Raw genomic sequence first — 18,730 nt, 5'->3', positions numbered from 1 at the left:
ATCATTGAGATTTACTCGCTCTCCTCTATCTCTTCTCTTAAATATTGGTCATCTCATTTACAATTAAGAATCCATCTCTTTTTTCTTGAACTAGTAAATTTTGCAAAAATGAAAAAAAAATTAAGCTTGCACTCTTTTAAAATAACTCTGCTATGCATAGTTAGTTCCTCGTAATATTCAGAAATAATAACACAGTACGAGGTTATTTCCCTGTAGCGCAGACTTATAACTCCACATTGGTCTAAAATTACATCGTAGTGTATGATTATTTTCCTGTAATATTGAAAAATATTATTGCAGTGCAGGTTTATTTTCCTATAGTGTAAACTTATAACCATGTAATGCGGGATTATAACTCCGCACTAGTGTAAAATTACCTCACAATGCATGATTATTTTCTATTAATGCGAGTATATAAAGTATTTTAAGTATACAGTTGTAATAAAAAAATAATTTAGATAAATATATATAGCAGTGCGGGTTTATTTTCCTATAGTGTAAACTTATAACCATGTAATGCGGGATTATAACCCCGCACTAGTGTAAAATTACCTCGCAATTTATAATTATTTTCTATTAATGCGTGTATATAAAGTATTTTAAGTATACTGTTGTAATAAAAAAATAATTTAGATAAATATATATTACTACTACTGCTTTATATCCAATTAAGAGTATTTTTATCATTTAGTATAAAACATTACTTATTCCCAAGACAAATTTATTATTCTTCAATACTTTAATATCAACTTTATATTACATCTATACCATCAGCCCAAACAGTGTTAGTATATATCTGACTCAAGTGTTTGCTGCACATAATTGTTATAACATATGGTTCTACTTGCAAATAGTTAAAATGTATAGCGTAAACTATAAATTAATTAGAAGGCAAAGTGTTAAATATAAATTTCCTTTTTTTTGTTTTAAATTTACGGTGTTTCTTAATCTTGATATAACATGGATTCAAACGCACTCAGAAAAGGGACCTGAATGTCAGATGCTAATATTTAGGAGTAGAATTATTCAAGAAATAAAGCCGAAAATTATAATTTAGAAGTTGTATACTAAAGCAACAAATGATAGTTTCCTAGAAGCACGACGATGACAACCAAATCAAGACCAAAGGATGTTGTGGTGCTCGAAGCTACTTAATCATATTCATAGTCCACTACTACCAGAGTTGCATGTTTACAATTTTACTCGAAGATACTCAAATTCTATTCGCCAAGATTTTGGCCTGAATATGTGAAGAAAGATTAGTTCTGCATTTAGAAGTAATTACAAAACCTTAGCATATCTAGGTGAACATCCCAGTTACAAATTTTATGTAGGCACAAGCCTAAGAATGATTTCAAAGAAATCTTTCAATAAAAAAATGGAATGATTTCAAAGAAAATACAGTCTGTGAATGCACGAACCAGCCAGAGATCTAACTCAAAAACTGACCAATATAACCTGCTCACTAGCTTTATGTCGCTAAAAAAAAATCACGTACCTCCTCTTTCATCCATTAAACGTGTTATCATATGCAGTTGTTATGCCTCTCTCTTCGAGTGATTGATCTACCCCTACGGATTCGTCGGGTTGTGAGAGCATCCAATAAGATATCCAGTGAGGTTTCAACTGCTTCAGCATGTTTGTCCAACCCAAGTTGACTGAGCTGAGGACGGAGGTGCAATTCTGAGAGAAGACCAGCAGCAGCAGCAGCCGTGCAAGTGCGATCCCATGCTGGCTGAGGCCTGTTATAAAGAAGTGTAAATAGAGTTCTAATAAATTGCTCAGAATAACATAAAAAAGGTAGGACAAGAGGACAAGTGAAAATAGAAGAGTTGATCTCACCGTAGCTTATGCATTATAGAGGCACCCAGAGTTGATAGTGAAATACAAGGTGGATCTTCCTCCCCCGATGATAATGTCCACCTCTCCTGCAAACCAGCTCTTAGTTTGCAAGGAAATTTAATTGAGCAAAGAACATCATTTTTCATCAAACAGCCACGAAAGGCATATAACATATCCAACAGCCTAAAGGTACCATGGAACATCACTTCAGTTCCTGTCATTACTCTCTGGACAAGGATGTGCTCAGATTGAGTGAACATATATGATAATTATAATTGCTATTTTGATTTAAAGTTCCACTCACACAAATTGGAACTTCTAATTGCATATTTTCTCTAATGACGTACTGTTAAAGAAAATTATTTGACAGACTAACCACATAGAGACACAAATTCCATCTCAAGATTCTGATGTGAATTTCTGGAATAAGAAACCAATTAATTTCTTAAGAATAGAAGCACATTATTGATTAAGGGCCATAAGACTGCAAATAGATATATATAGTTGTTTGCTTAGTTGTTCTGTCAAGTTAGTCACTTATCTCCAGATACATAAAAAAGTAAAAGTTAGTCACACGGAAATGTAGATTTGCATGGCAGTGAATTTCATGAAACAGCAAATTAACTTTCCAGGAATACTTGCACCCTATCAGACTCTCATCCAGCTGACCACATCCATTCATATTGATCTTATTCTGAAATATTTATCTGCATGACTATCTCATATTGGATATCAGTACATAGCATCATGAATATGTAATAATCTCATTGATAGAACTTGAGAACCTTTGGCCCTCCAATAACAGTTCTCATTCCAGTATTATTGAAAAATTAAAGAAGACATTATTCAAAATTCAAATAGTAATAAAGTACTAAAGAGGTTAAATCTTAAATCCATGCCAAAATTCAAATATAGGCCAACTTATTATGCATAATGGGCACACTTTAAAATCACAAAAAAATGCTGTTAATATACCTTAGTATTAGGGTTGTAGAAATTAGATGTGAACTTGAACTATTTTATCTAATAAAGAAAATATGGATTATCTCATCCAAATAGCTTAAAAAGAATGTTATCATCACATGAACAGAACCAAAGCTCAGATTTTACCTTTAACCTTCTATACATTGCAGCAGAATTACTCCAGGTACCATCAATCAAAACAAAGTTTACAGGTTTATCTCTAAGATCCTGCACAATACACATAAATAAGAATAAAGCATTTGAAATCACCAGTATTTGCATTTAAAAGCATACAAGATGAGCTAAACTCCTTCAGTACAATGACAAAGAAGAATTTTCGCTAAAGATGAATTGTTACATATTTACAACAACTTGCGTTGATGCTTAAAGGTTCGCATGTATGAACAGAGAACAATAATTTCTTTATCGATTTGGTTTTGTTAGAGTCATACATGTTAATGCTCTATATATATCTTTACAGCTAAGGAATGGGAAAGGACCTTAATGCTTTTAGCTCATGTAAAGTCCCAGAGATATTACATTATAGCATTATAGACTACAAATTGATGGGCAAACACAGGCTGTAAGGAGATTAATTTGCTTTTAAGATGAAAGGCAACAAAAATAGAAAATGATGTTTTTCTTCTTCTATTAAATATAATCAGCAGGACTCAACATAATGGAAAAAGATTTCCCTAAAACATCTTCTAATCTGTCTAGTGTAACTTGATGAGCCATTTACAGTACTCCAACATTGGAGACTAAGTGACATCCACCTATGAAGTTTCTCTAGGCAGCTAAGGCTACTGCTGAAATCACGGAATAAGCTGATTAGAGAATTGAGGTAACATATTTTCCATTGTTTCTTCTGAAGTCAAAATTCTTATAATTGGACTGTCTTTGGATATTTCTTTTATTCTTCTCCAACTTTCGACTTAAGCTATAACCCATTCCCTTAATTGTGGAACTACTTTCTGCAGTTGATTTTTATATACATTTGAACTCTAAGAAAAAAAAAATATTTTTTTTCTCTCTTTTCTTTTCCTCTTGCACCAATACATAAGATGCCATTTTGCATAATTAGCTTCACTGAGATTCCAGCTTATGCAAAGGATATTTGACTTACTATCCTGCAATAGGATGTAACTCATTCTTTAAAAAATTTCGCCCCATCTTAAAAATATGGATGCCTGCCTGTAATTTGCACAAGCTGCAAGCATGACAGATCATCATATTCTACAAAAGAAACCTTCCAGATATTTGAATCTTGCATGGTCGTAGAACAACCAAAATTGTAGTTCAAACTTCAAGGAAACCAGAACATTGTAAGTTTTAACAAATCAATTACAGGCTCAAATAACCAAAATATGAATACCCTCTTTTGATCTTCAGAACTCATAAGTTGCTCATCAAAGAGAACATCCTGAATTGACTTGGGAGATGAATTCTTACTTGGGTATAGGAACCAAACCATGCCTTTTCCTGAGAAGACGAAGGAAAGAAAAAGAAAGTCAGGAATAAACTGACAGATGTTCAGAATTATTATGATGAACACAAATTAATCGCATAAAATAACACCAACATTACGAAGAAGAAAAATTAAAATCATCACGCATTAAGTGATATTCCCTAATATTTGAACTGTGATTAGCCACTGAATAGGTAAGCACTATTTGATATGAGAGAGATACTTTTCCCACTTAAGACTCGATTGAAGGCACTAAATAAGTATATTAGAGGATAGACAGTGCATCGGACAGAAACTTGATGCTGCATATCTTGAGACCTAAATTCTTATTACCATGTCTATCTCTAAGACCAGCAAAGACTGAATGTTACAAGGCCCACCAAAGTTGAGAATAAATGATGCTATAGTATAGATCTCTGTTAGAGTTATACTTAAATCACCTGTTGTTATAGTTATAGGTCCCAGTTAATGTCTAAGGGAGCTCAACTGAAAGAGCAAGTTCGTTTTGATGAGAGCACATCACCATTGGCAGCTCCCTAGTCCATCTTCTGATGGATAATCTCCAGGCCAGAGAAATGAGAATCCATGAAGCAGCTTGGTAGACAGGATAAACTTTTGTACAACTTATCATGGACAAGACTTCATGCTACGTAGGTATCCAGATTAGGTTGTAAAGCAAATTGTCCATAACAAACTTGAAAGACAAAACAGGATACATATAATCTACCTATATTTATTTGCATTTCAGGTTGTCAAGAGGAGTTTTTGGCTATATTTGACACAACTACTCACCTTCACATGAATGCTTTGTAAAAGCATGTCACATCTTAAATGTTTGAACAATATAGAGTATGTCAATGTTTTATGTATTAGAATGTGTCGATCCTTCATTCTTCTTTCATCAGTGTGACAAATGGCTTTGTCGTGTTAATTTGGAAAAGAGAATCTTTGATTTTCTAGTATTAAAAACTAAAACGACATCACAGGTCAAAAGGGTCCCACTAATGAGGGGTCTAAGGAGGCTAAGATATGAGAACCTACCTCCATTAGTAGAGAGATTATTTCCGCCGCTCAATCCAACGGAACATTTGGGTGCAACACAGCAAGGATTACTATCAAACTAAGTGATGCAAAACATCTTAATTCCCATTTCCACACCAAGAAGAAATTGAAACATTTGGTCTTATTAAGTATTAATTCCTACTAAAGCTAGAATGGCAACATCTAAACTCCATTCCAAAATAAAATTTTCATTTAGAGTTCTAGCAACACTTGATAATACTTACTGGTTGGATGAAACTTAATAATTTGTGCAATCTGTCCTTTCCTGATCTCTCAGATGCATATATCTTATTTAATATCCAAGACAAAGAGTTAAAGGATCTAGTACAACCTTCAATAGCAAAGAAATGTATGATAATTACCTAGTCCTTTACAAATACATGAAAGTTCAATAAATGGGCATAAAAGTTAGGTTTAAAGTTCCAGTAGAAAGTAGAAACTGATATATGACTCTGGTATGGAGGTTTAGGATGTATCCAGAAAGTATAATTAACAAAGGCAATTAATGTCCTTAATGAGATGCATTTGAAAAGCTTGAGCTAACTAATACATGAAGAAACAGTCAGCATGTGCCTACGGTTATCCATGATAGTAATGACTAATAACTTGTTTAAACTCCATGGTATAGTTAACAATTTAGTGGAAGAGATTCAGATATCAAACTAATTCAGCAGTTATCAAATTAAACCACAATTCCAAGAAATATATTATGTGTCTTCCAAAAACAATATACAATCTGATTTAATCAAAACAAATTCAGATATAACCTGAATGTGTGAATGCATCCCACATGATTTCCTCAAGTTCAGGAATGCCAAAAAGGCACAAGGATGCAGCTTGAGTACCGAATATTTGCCACAACAACTTTCCAGTATTATTTTGGCGCAAGAAGTCCTGCAAAATTAAGTAAACTTAAGCACTGATGACTGAACTATCCGAATATAACAAGTTATATTAAAGGCTATATATGTTGACACACCTTTGGATGCATGTAGAGCCAAAATCTTATTCCACTCCACAAAGTGCATGGAGCAAGTCTAGAACACATACAGTCTTCCATGGGAAGCCAGCACTAGAAAAATTTAGATGAACAATTCCCACATGTGAGTAACAAGAATAATCTAGAAAAGAAGAAGAAAAAGGATTGCAAAATCAGATTAAGCAGCATATCTTCTTTTATAAAAGTGACACTCAAACAAAATATTCACTAATTGTACCTTTTGGCAAAGGTATCCCCTACTCCCAAGCAATCGACAAGCTATCTGCCGAGCAGCAAAAAATTGCAGCTTCTTCTCAGAATCGGTTAAAGTTTCATAAACTGCTCTATGTTTCTTATCCTCCTGAGCCTTGAAATTTCCCTAAAAAGTTCAAATTAGAATAAATGAGAAAAAAATTAACACCAAATCACATAATGTTAATACCTCAATTTTGTAAGCCTAAGAATAAATATTGTAGAAGTGATCAAGTCCATTATAATTTTCCACTTTCAATTATAAAAGGAAAAGGTCACTAATGTGATATGAATGTATTTGTGTTATATAGCCTATCAATCCAACAAGTTAAAATATTATAGAACAAAGAGTTTCAAATTTGAATGATCCAACTTTCTTGGGAACCTTACTAACCTACTGCTACAAAAGATTAGGGTGTTAGAGATCTTGGACTTTATATCCTTTATATAACCTAATATTTACCCACAAATGTGGGCCCGGAGCCTCTCATAAAGGATCAACATGTATAACAACTGCAACTAAGCCTATGCTCCCAACTATTTGAAGTCTCTATATAGATCTTTTTCCTCCATCAATGTCTATTTAGCACAAGGGGCTGTGTCAAGTGTCAACAAGGGCTTTTCCCTGCATGTTCCTTCCGGAACAAATTTGCTTTTGCCTGACTCTCCGGAATGTTTCACTAGAGTGAAATCACTCCTGTTACCACATCATGCGGTGCACATTTCCATCTATCTTAATTGAGTCTCACTAACTTATCCTCCACCGATGCTACCTCTAACATGTATCACTTATAACCATTGCTCAGTCTACCTTTCCTTGTAATGCTACTCATCCTTCTCAATATCTTCATATAATTGACAACTTTTAATTTTACATATAGTTCTTCTACTTGTGGAAAATTTCATTGTAGAAAGCATTCCTGGTCTCGTCCTACAAATTTATTTCCTCCATCTTAAGGATATATGCCAATCACACAATTCTCAATTCCATGAAATCATGCTACAATAGTATTTGTTATATCCTCATAATCTCCCCAGTCCCCACTTAATGAATTGTGGATTCAAAGTAATGGAAAAACTCCCTCTTAGGTAGCTCCTGTCAGTTAAAAATACTTTTCCCTTTGATTTGATGCCTTAAGCCCTTAACTTTCTAAAATTGCATCCAATATAACTGATCTTAGAATTACATGTTATAAAACCTCTAGTTTTTTAGTATGTTCTCAATATTTCTACCTTATGATTCACTTTTATCTTAGATTTCACCAATTAAAACAAGTTCATTGACAAACAACATAATCCATGGAAACCTCTATTTGTTGTGTACTTATGTTAAGTAGCTTGACAACTATCCTAAAACATTGATCAAGTAAATTATCAAATATAATATTTCAAAATTAAAGATGCTACATTCGGACAGTCAATTCTTGAAATTTCAAAACTAAATAGAAGATCCTGGTTGGACTCCAACTCAAGACACCATGTTATCATACAAGCTAATAATTGATTAAACTGAATTATTGAATTAGATCATGGATTATATACTATTTTAGTAGTTAGAAGCAACCAACTTACAAGAGAGATTCAGTATCTGAAAAAAAAATAGCACCATACTTTAAAGCACGAGCACTTAAATAATAAACACTCTGTGATGTGGGCATCATCTTCAATTTGACCAAAATAAAGTTGCTTGAGTCTAATTTTGGTCTAGTTGATCTAATTAGGCTAAACTTATTTTCACATTTAATTTATTGAGTTGCTTTTTAATTTTCATATAGGTTTACCATATCTATCAATTGACTACCATATCTATCAATTGAATTAGTCAATTGATAGATATGGTAAACCTATATGCAGCGATGTTCGCATTGAGTTATTACCTAAATTAGGTTAGTAAATTTAGGTAAGACCTAATCAATTAGAATTCCATTAGGAAATGAATTCCTATTAGAATCTCAATTGATAGTTATGGTAAACTTATATGCGGAGGTAAGATAATCAATTAGAGTTCTATTAAGAAATAAGTTCCTATTAGAATCAGCTAGAATCAAAGTTGTTAACTAAGAGTTATTGCATGAGAAACAAGAAACGATTGGAATAAGATTTATTTGAAATCTCTCATTTTCTCCCCTGCGGGTCTTTTCCTCTCTCTCTTTTTTCTCCCTTTCTCCTACTCCATTTTAAAATTCTTCTCTAATCTCTTCTACTTCCTATCTAAACTTCTCTCCTTTAATCTCTACTTTTCATTAGTTACTGCTGCTGTCCAGAAGATTTTAGTAGTGAAAGAGAATTTTTGGGTGTCCGGACACGAAAAGGAAGACTTTGTTTCCAAGTAAAAGCACTACTATTCCACTTATTGGTAAACCTAAACTCTAAAGTCTTTCCTTACACTATATTTTAGGCCCTATCAACATGCCTACTTGAGAATTGAGAAAGTTACTGTCTTATCTGAGTGGTTTTCTCTCCTTCCATCTAGTAGTGATTCTTTTAATCAATTAACTTATTGTCAGTTATTGCTTACTATACTTTAATTTAGTTACTTGTTTTGGTCAATTGTTATCCGAAACATTGCATTCTTACTAGATTTGCGTCACTCTGTCTCCATATTAGATAGGTATAGCTAACAATATATGATATGGAAAATGTCGTACTTAAAAATTGACGTTCTTTCTGGAAAAAGTGCAAATACTAGGATACTAGAGTAAACTCAAAATTACACCGGATAACTTTCAAAAAGTGCAATTCTAAAAGGAATGTACATGAATAGACAATTATTCTGCTAGTGAAATTGTAAGTTCACATGACGGTGTCAACGAGTAACAACCTCATCATTGAAGGAGGAGAAGAAATTTGCAAAAAACAGCATCTGGATTCTGGAAACAGCTTAACGAGCATGTGAATTCCCCCTAATCTCACAGGATAAGCTCTTTAAAACTTGTCCACATTCTAATCTATCAAGCCCAAAATCGACTTTCGAATTCATCGCAAGTATAATAGCTCAGATCGATTATCAACTACCAACCTGGAGCTTACCACCAAGCCCACCAAAGCTCATGCTGGTCTCCATGTCTCTCTCCAATGCCTTCAATTCTTGGACCACCTGGGTCACCATGGCCGGGACGAGAGAGGAGGCGCCCCAGCCCTGCCATTCGTTCAAGCTCACTGCGTCGCTCTCTACCTCGACAACGCCTTCTTTGGGGTCCGAGGCCGCCATGGAGGACGAACGAGCTGTTAACGTGGGACGGTGCGCAAGAGGTTTATAAGGGGGTGCGCGGAATCGAGGGGCCACGACACGGGTGGGAGTCGTGAGCATCGTCGGATATGCAGGTTAGGTGTTTGCCTGCAGGTCCGAGAGAGAGGCAGTCACACAGAATGTGATATGGAGTAATGAATATGTTCGAGCTCATTGTTTAGAAAGGAAGACACTGTTGCGAGCCACTGCTATGGCTTAAAGTGGCCTTCATGAGTTTTTTCTTTTAATCCTTATTTTGAGATGATTTGAGATAATTTTACTTAAACCCATCCTAAATTATCACTGTTTTACATATGCACTTCCTGAACTTTTTTATTACTCACATATATACCCTAAACTAAGAAAAATATCTATATATATATATATTCTTATAAATTAAGAAAAAAAGTAATTATATGAACATCTAAATAATGTGTATGCGGTAAAAAAGAAAGAGTGTGTATGTGGTATATATCTATTTTATTGCTCAAATACACTTTTTTTTTAAATAAAGAGTCTATGTGGTAAAAAAGAATTTCAGGAAGTGTACATAAAAAATTATAATAGGTTAAAGGGTCTAAGTGAAATTATCTCTTTTATATTTAACATCATATATTTTCATTATCTACAATTCATAATATATATTTTTAATATTTATAGTTTGCACTACTTTTACGAAATATTAGCAAAACATACTTTGGGTTAGGTTAACCTTAACAAAAAGGAACTATTTAATAAAAAGTTAAAATTACTTGTCAATTAAAATATCTAATGCCTATGTTTTCACCATAAACCAAATATATTTATATTTTTGCCCAATAAACCATTTAAAGTTTTCTTTGCAGCTTCTTCCAAACTTTTTTTAAATACTAAAGTTGCCCTTGCACCAACTTTGATGATATCTTCTTGCATGGAGATATTATTTGTAAAATATGAAAAATCTAATTATCTCTTCTCTACCAAGAAAATTAAAATATCTTATGAATATTATTTTCGAAACCCTTCTTCTCCACAACAGCAAATCATTCATACCTTATTCTTCTTTGCTAGGGACAGCTCTCTTTTTCTCAAACCCACATTTGTGTATGGCTCATAGAACCAATGCGTGTAGCCGGGGCTTTTCTTTCCTTTATTGAGGAATCGAAGAGTGCAAAGCTTACGTAGATCTCATCCTTATTCTTGTTTCCACTTTTATAATGTTAAGTTTCTTATTTATAAATTTGGGTTCGCTCATACTGAAATTGGAAGAGAAAAAATAGGCTGGTTAGAAGAGATTCACATTAGATGGAATTGAAGATTATTTAGGATTTTGGGTATATGTCAATTCACTTGTCAGATTTTGCATATAAATGATCTTCATAAATTAGAGAAGTTATTAATTGTGCTTTTACATGGAAACCTAAATGGTCAGAGTAATATTTTATGTTTCTTTGGATTGTATTATATTACTCTATTACATTTGATAATTTATATAAAAAATTATTTTTTGTACTTAAGTTAATTTTATATCTTCTAAGGTTGTAATTATTTTATATTTTTTACTTGCTATTTCGTAGTTAAATACTATGAAATCCATAAATAATATTTTTGAAATTCATAGTTAGCATCTTTGAAATTCATAGTAATTTTGGAATCCGAAGATACTAACTATAAAGTCTATTATTAATAAGTTTTTAGTCCGGTATTACTTAATTTAGTTTTTTTATTCTGAATTTGTGGATAATGCTCTAATTAATTTGTTTATTATGTAGATATTCTATTTCTTATGGTCTCCTCATAAGAAAAGTTGATCTAAGAATTCAAATGCAGAAGATAGAATATTAGTCACAAGAAGATGAAAATGTTGAAGGTTCTCAAGAACTCCCGACTGTGTGATTTCAAGTCACTTTTTTCTATCCCAAAACAATATGACTCGTAAGAATAAATAAGTGAAATATTAGTTTTTTTTATCAATATAGCTTGTTACTAATGAGATCATTTTTATAGAGTGGATTGCAGGATTTTCTTTATATAGTACGAGAATCATCTACAAAATGACGCATCAATGACATTTGTACAAAATGATATGGCTAACCTTCATGCAGAAATTATAACAAAAATTATGAAAGAAAAAAGAAGTATCATAAGAGGTCAAAAAAGATAGAGAGTCCAAATAAAGTCACAATTACCTTAACAATAACTATCGTGCTTAGACAAGTAATATCTCACTTGACAGCTCTTCTACGATGGAAGAGTACTAAAGGAATCAAGCCCATATATTGATTTGTTATAGTGAAAACTAATTTTATAAAATAATAAAATTTTATTTGGAACAATTAAGAGTATATTGAATAATGAAGTTGTATTCTCACAATTTGTTTATAATAACAACTAATCTATATAAATATATATCTAAAATGTTTATGTGCAACAATAATTAGTTAATTTCTAAAATGTTTGTGTACCAACAAATAATCTATAGATAATTTCTAAAATATTTGTGTACAATAATTAACTATGGAATCCAAAATTAATATATACAAAATCTAAAAATATGAACTATGAAAATTAATTAGTACGGAATCCATAATTATAACTATGGGATCCATACTTAATAACTATAGAATCTATATTTATTAATAATGGAGTTCATAGTTAATAACTATAGAATCTATAGTTATTAGTTATAGAATCCAGAATAGTAAGTATGGAATTATATTTGATTGTGTATCATAATACATGTTGTTGTATACAAACATTTTAGAATGTATAGATTATTTGATGTTGTATACAAATATTAATAATCTACCTTAATAGTCGTAGATTCCATAGTTACTAACTATGGATGCATAGGATTTACTAGGTATTCTAGATAAATTTTATTGAACTTAATTCTATAAATAATGACTAGTAATAGATCGTATAAATACAAAATATAAATCTATTAATATAAAATGGGAATCCATATATACAAACAGATTAATAAATAAAACTCTAAGAAAATTGGAATGTCGTGACAAGTACCGGAGCTGATGTATACACTTGGTTATTTGCATCATTAGGATTGTCTTGGCAATATCTTACATTATTGATGTGATTTGGACCACACTAAGTTATCTCGTGCATGGATACAACCTAGGGACCATATTTTCTTATTTTGGTTTATTACTTTTCTTTAGAAAATAAGAATTCTAGTTGTTGTGTTCGAACGCCCTCGTTCAAATGTCTGTATACGTTCGCACATATAGAGGACACGAACTGTGCATTCGAACACACTTAACCCCGTTCGAACGCGATCGGCGAGAATGTATTATTTCTATGTTTACCATTTGTTAGTTTGGTTTGTTAGGTTAGCCTCTTAATATGTGAGTGGAACCTAATTATGGATTATAAATGAATATTGAATTTTCTTCCTTTCCTCCTTTACTTTAACTCTTCTCCTTTCTCGTTCAAGCCCTACTCATGTGGCATCTCGACGTTGGCTACCTCTAATCCCCCTCGACTGTCGAGTCCTCCATCCTCATTGGGATCTCGACCAACTTCTCTCCCCTCATCCTTATCCCTTCAACACCACGTGCCACCAAATCCATCACCATTATCACCACCTTTATCAACATCATCACCATCACTCGTCGTCTCCACCATCTCCGTAATATTGTGTATTTTCGCCATAGGTGTAGTCAGAATCTATGAAGGGAGTGAATATGAAAGCATATATCAGGAAGATACGGAATGATCACCGCTAGTTTTGTAATTTTCTGACTACAGGAGAATACTTTGAGATTATTCTCCTCCGATTACGCGGACTGATTCCCTGCATCCGAGCTTGATTAGAAACGGACGCGCAATCCATAACAATTATGCTCCACTTTTTTTTTATCTTTTGAGTATATTTTCTATTTTATCTCTACATTCTTGTCTTGGGATGGTATTCTTTTCTTTTGTTTTTGCCTCGATCTAACTCTCATCAGTGGAGATAACAATTTGATATATGGCACAAGATATAGAGGTAGACTTTTCTGAGCTATTTCCATTAGAGAGTTAGAAAAAAGTTTGCTGCAAAACTCTTCGTTTCTAGGAAAAAAAAAAACTTTGTTTTGCTGCAATAGAAGAAAGAAATCTCATCTCTTCTCTTATCTCTTGTTAGTCTTATAAAGTGAAAAAAATATAAAACAATATTTAATGTGTTGTTGGTTGTATGATGAAAATTTATATTTAAATAAAATCTTACCGTAATTAACAATTGAAGATATCTCTCTAAATTTAATGTTGGGAGATATCCTCAAAATCGGTGCAAGGGTATTTTTGGTACTTTTTCAAAAGTTTCTGTGAAGCTACAAAGAAAACTTAAATTGGGTAATAAGGCAAAATCTCCCTATGTTTTTTTTTATGAAGACATGGTAATACTTTTTATTTTCTTTTGGCAAAATCTCAAAGCTAGAAGAGAGAAAAAATTAGGGTAGTAAAAAATTGAAGTGAGATGCTCACTCTCAACCTTCTCTTCTCCTTCATCTCTTTTTTCCTATAAAATTATATATTAGGAAGTTACATCCAATTCAAGACTCTTGAGAGCTGTATTTTTAGTTCCTTAAAATTGATTTATTTAGATAAAATTCATACTTCAAGTCCTAGAATTTGGTTCCATTTGTTTGGCATTTTATTGACTCATGATAATTGTGTTCTAGGTTGTAGAAGAAATGGGTTTCTTAGTGTGATAAAAGTTTTAGGTTGGGTAAGAGCAATTTTAACTATATTTCTTGGTATGGATCATTGTGTCCTAGCTAAGTCGATGTCATTAGGATTTGAATATGAGAATACTCATATACATGAGCAATTTTAACTATTTGAGCACTATTCCATTGGCATCATATATTTCTTATATTATATGTTTTGTGATGTTAATTATGATATAATAATATCCATGTTATGAATGCAACCGGTGCACACCCAAGCCCCTATGTTAAAATAAATAAAAATATGTTATACACGTGGATCTGTATTAAATCAATCAAAGATCGAATCTCACAGTACTTATTAGTTCCATAAGATAAGGGTAAGGATAGATCGTGTGAAGCACGATGTCATAGGGTGGCGATATTTAATACTATATATATATATGACATAGAGCAGAAGATCCTAATCTATATGGATTCACAACTAATTAGTCGTGTGTTGGGCATACACAAGCACATTACTATCATTACTTAGTCTGAGATTTTTAATGAGAAAATTGGTATATAATGGATAAAGAAGGTTGGTATAAAATGGACCGATATAGTCCAGTTGGCTAAAGAGAAAGTATCGTGATTAAGTGTAACAACATGCTCATCACCAAGGAGCATAAACTATTAATCAATTCATCAGGCATAGATAGGCAAAATATCTACAGGATAACTCCTCCTTTAGTGTTGCTCGCATAGTAAATGTCAATAAATGAAAACCACGGTAAGGGAGATTTGCATGTGGATTGAGGCCCAGTAAGAGAAACTATTGAAAGAGTTTGACGTGTGTATGACTCACCGATACTTCTTATGAATGAAAAATAAAGCTACTAGCATAATAATAAAGATGTGAATGATATAAGAATTGTGATATAGGTGGTTATGTATTCTTAGGCTGCTATCAAATTTGCATTGCTCATGAGGGGCTTATGATAGATGTTTGCTGCACAGGTAATCTAATAGATCTAGATTGAATTTATAGGTGGTGTTGAGTCTTTTGAAGGTGTCTTTTTAATAAAAAGATATATCTATTAATAAATCTGTTAATTTAACTACCCTTCTCAATAGTCATTTATTTGAATCATCCGCTACCAATAGTCAACTAATCTAAATTATCTTCCTTTGAAGAGCACATCCAATATATAATATTTCTAGGATTGTCAACTCACATTCGTCCAAAGAAATAAATGGCCATGATCTTCTTATGGTAACTATAATCGTACTCATGCATAATGCTAAGCAAGCACAGCAAACTTCAGAGTCTTACGTCCCTGCCCCATGCATATACAACAGAAAACATGCTTGTATCTCTGACCTAGTCGCACTAGTATTTGTGGTAGATATAGTTCTCTGTTTGGTTGCAAAGAACAAGGAAAGTGAACCAGATAGTTTAGGAACTTACCCTACATTCTATTGATTGCAGTTTGATTGCAGTAAGTGAGTGTGAAGTAATTTATTTGACTTCCATATTTTTAGTCCAATTCACTTCTCAAGAAAAGTCCACTTTTCAACTCTAATTTTCAAACCACTATATTCCTAAAAGGCTTTACTTCTCAATACATATTATTTTATTTTAATTTCTTTTTTCTACACGTGTCCTTTTAAACTTACCTACATGTATACCCTCTAAAATTGCTATTCATGTTTATATCCTTTAAAATTATTGGTTTTTATATGAAAACTTTTTAAAACTTTTTTAATAACCCGCGAACCTAAATAATCATTAAATTTTTATCAAGTCGACTAAAAATAATAAAAATGCCCTTTTTTATTTTACACTGTTCAGTTAATGTTATTTATGTCTTATATCTTTGAAGTACTACTAAATTTAACCTTATATTTATTAAAATTAATTTGAAAGACATCTATGTAAAAAATATTGCATTTGAAGGACATACACATTGATTAAAAAAAACTTTAGAGAGGTATAAATGTAAATAAATCCATTTACTTTTATTTTAAAGTTCTAACAACTTCTATTTTATATTTTTTTTTAATCAAACAATAGATAGAAAAAAAGTTATGCTTTTAATCTTTCAATCCCACACCGTTTGCCTCACTAAATATTAGGAAGAATTAAGTTTTTATTATGAAGTTCACTTCTAGTTTTCAAGATCACTTCACTTTCCTCCGTAAGGTATTTTCTTAAATAATATAAAATAAAGATGCATAAAAATATAAATTTTTAATGACATTTGGTAAAATTTAAATTTCCTTCTAGATTTTTGTTACAAACAAGATCTAGATTTTTATGGGTGGTGGTCTCATGAGTCTCAGATTTAATGACTTTAGAATGAAATGATTCCTTAGTCGAGTGAAAACATATGAATGAAATAGTGGAGGAAGGTTGAAACTAAATTGAAATGGAAATATCGACGTTGAGGCAATCATCGACGAGGGGTGGACGGCCATGTGGTGGTGTAGGTCGGTCATATGAGTGGGTGGCTTATTAACTTAAGGTTCATTATGATATCAAAATCTCAAATAAACAATGACTATTCATATTTATGAGATTAGAGATATAGCAGGTCGAATCCAACTTGACATACTCGGCATATATACGGGATTATTTGCTTTAGTTCAAATTTAAAAGCAATAAGCGAAATCAACTAACTAGACTCAACTTAACTGACTCAATTCTCGTAGTCGAATCATATCAATTATTTGACAATATAATATTAGAGCTATTTTTCTTTGAAGAATGATGTTGTTGGAGTTTTATTCCAAATCTATTTGAATGAATTTGATTATGTTCTAATGAGATAGATCCATTCAAACATATATTCTTGGAGAGTAAATTTTATCTAATGTTGGAAGTCCATTCGAATTTCCTTCGTAAACATAGTTTTCTACTGGAAAAAAATAGCTCTAATTGGTCTAAAAGATGACATTTTAAATGGTGTGTGTACTATTACAAAAAGATGTTTATTTCATCTCTCAATCTCTTTAAATGAAGTGGGAAAGGACATCTAAACAAAATTAACAACAATCCTACTCTTTTATCTTTCTTTCATCATACAAAATCATTTATTTCAATTTTTTCTCTTGATTTTTGAGCTGGTGATTGATCCCAAGTTCCTTAGAAGTATAATCCTTGAAAAGTTAATAGTGAAGGTATTATATTTTGGATATAAAATTTTTAAGAGTCTATATATATATTGATGAGAAAATTACTATGTTAAAAGAAGCTATAAGCATCTTACCTTATCAACCCAAATTTCTATTTGATTTCACTCTACTTCACAAATTTTTCCTTACACCCTCACCTCCTAACAACCATATAAGGGTAGGAATCGGGATAGTTCGAGTTGAGTTTGAATTAGGTCATAATAATGTAAATATGAACATGACCCGTTCATTAAACATGTTACACAGATCATAAATGGGTTATCAAGTGGCATAATTTATTAAAATTTATATAAATGATTCGGATTAGAAATAAGATTTTTTAGTTATAAATCAGTTTTTTTAGTTATAAATGGATTAGTCAGATAATAAATAAATTATGGTGTCATAAATGGGTTATCGAGTAGAGTCATAAACAAATTAAATAGGTTGAAGTAATAAACATGAAAGAGACCTGTTTAATAATTAGGTTAGATAGATTAACTCAATTATGACTTGAACTTGATTAGATTAAACTCAAACCATTTAAAAATCATAGTATTGTCGGGTTACAGCATATGATCAACCCACTAATAAACATATTCTTTTAGAATAAAAATATTTACTAATATTCCAAAGTCAAGACTAAGATTCACTATGAGGGCCCCTAATCCAACAGGCTATCTAAAACAGATGTGGATAAATGACTATTTTGAATTGAATCAACTCATGGAACAAAGTCTCCCCAATCCATCTAGTCATATCCTCCTCAAAAAGTAAAAATAAAAATAAAAATAAAAAGGGAAAACCAAAACGGTAATCATATTCTGCAGGCATTAATCAAGTTGAAGCAATTCTTGAGCTTTAGGAGAAGTGGTTATCAGCATATCATATGGGTTCTTTGTCTTATGAATTTTGTTGGCGATAATATCATTTCCGGGCATTATTACATTTTTGATAAAGTGATATTCTTTAGTCTTTCATGGTACATTATTTGATTCTTAGTCAAATTCATTCAATGCTAGTGAGCACTATTTTCAAGTTTTTGACCAAACTAGACCCTTTTTTTTATTTACCAAAATAATTTACACTTCAAACTTAATACCAAAAAGACTCTTAAAAAAATAAGT

At 31.9% G+C, this 18,730-nt stretch overlaps 1 protein-coding gene across 2 annotated transcripts; it reads right to left on the bottom strand.

Moving 5' to 3' along the window:
* Nucleotides 1-1,218: 1,218 nt before the first annotated feature.
* On the bottom strand, nt 1,219-9,959 carry LOC140781133 (uncharacterized). 2 transcript variants are annotated; one of them, XM_073126947.1, is made up of 8 exons: nt 9,586-9,959; nt 6,553-6,693; nt 6,315-6,407; nt 6,103-6,229; nt 4,181-4,287; nt 2,953-3,033; nt 1,843-1,928; nt 1,219-1,742 (listed from the first exon to the last, which is right to left on the bottom strand). In XM_073126947.1, the coding sequence occupies exons 1-8, from the start codon at nt 9,874-9,876 to the stop codon at nt 1,526-1,528; spliced, it is 1,143 nt and encodes a 380-aa protein (XP_072983048.1). In that variant the 5' UTR covers nt 9,877-9,959; the 3' UTR covers nt 1,219-1,525. The 2 variants fall into 2 exon arrangements, with proteins under 2 accessions (XP_072983048.1, XP_072983050.1); XM_073126949.1 differs by having other exon boundaries at nt 6,553-6,681.
* Nucleotides 9,960-18,730: the final 8,771 nt, after the last annotated feature.

This window comes from Typha latifolia, chromosome 2, assembly GCF_019914945.1.
Source record: "Typha latifolia isolate L0001 chromosome 2, TyphaL0001v2, whole genome shotgun sequence".
In the NCBI taxonomy this organism is placed as follows: domain Eukaryota; kingdom Viridiplantae; phylum Streptophyta; class Magnoliopsida; order Poales; family Typhaceae; genus Typha; species Typha latifolia.
This window is presented reverse-complemented; position numbering and strand designations above follow the sequence as displayed.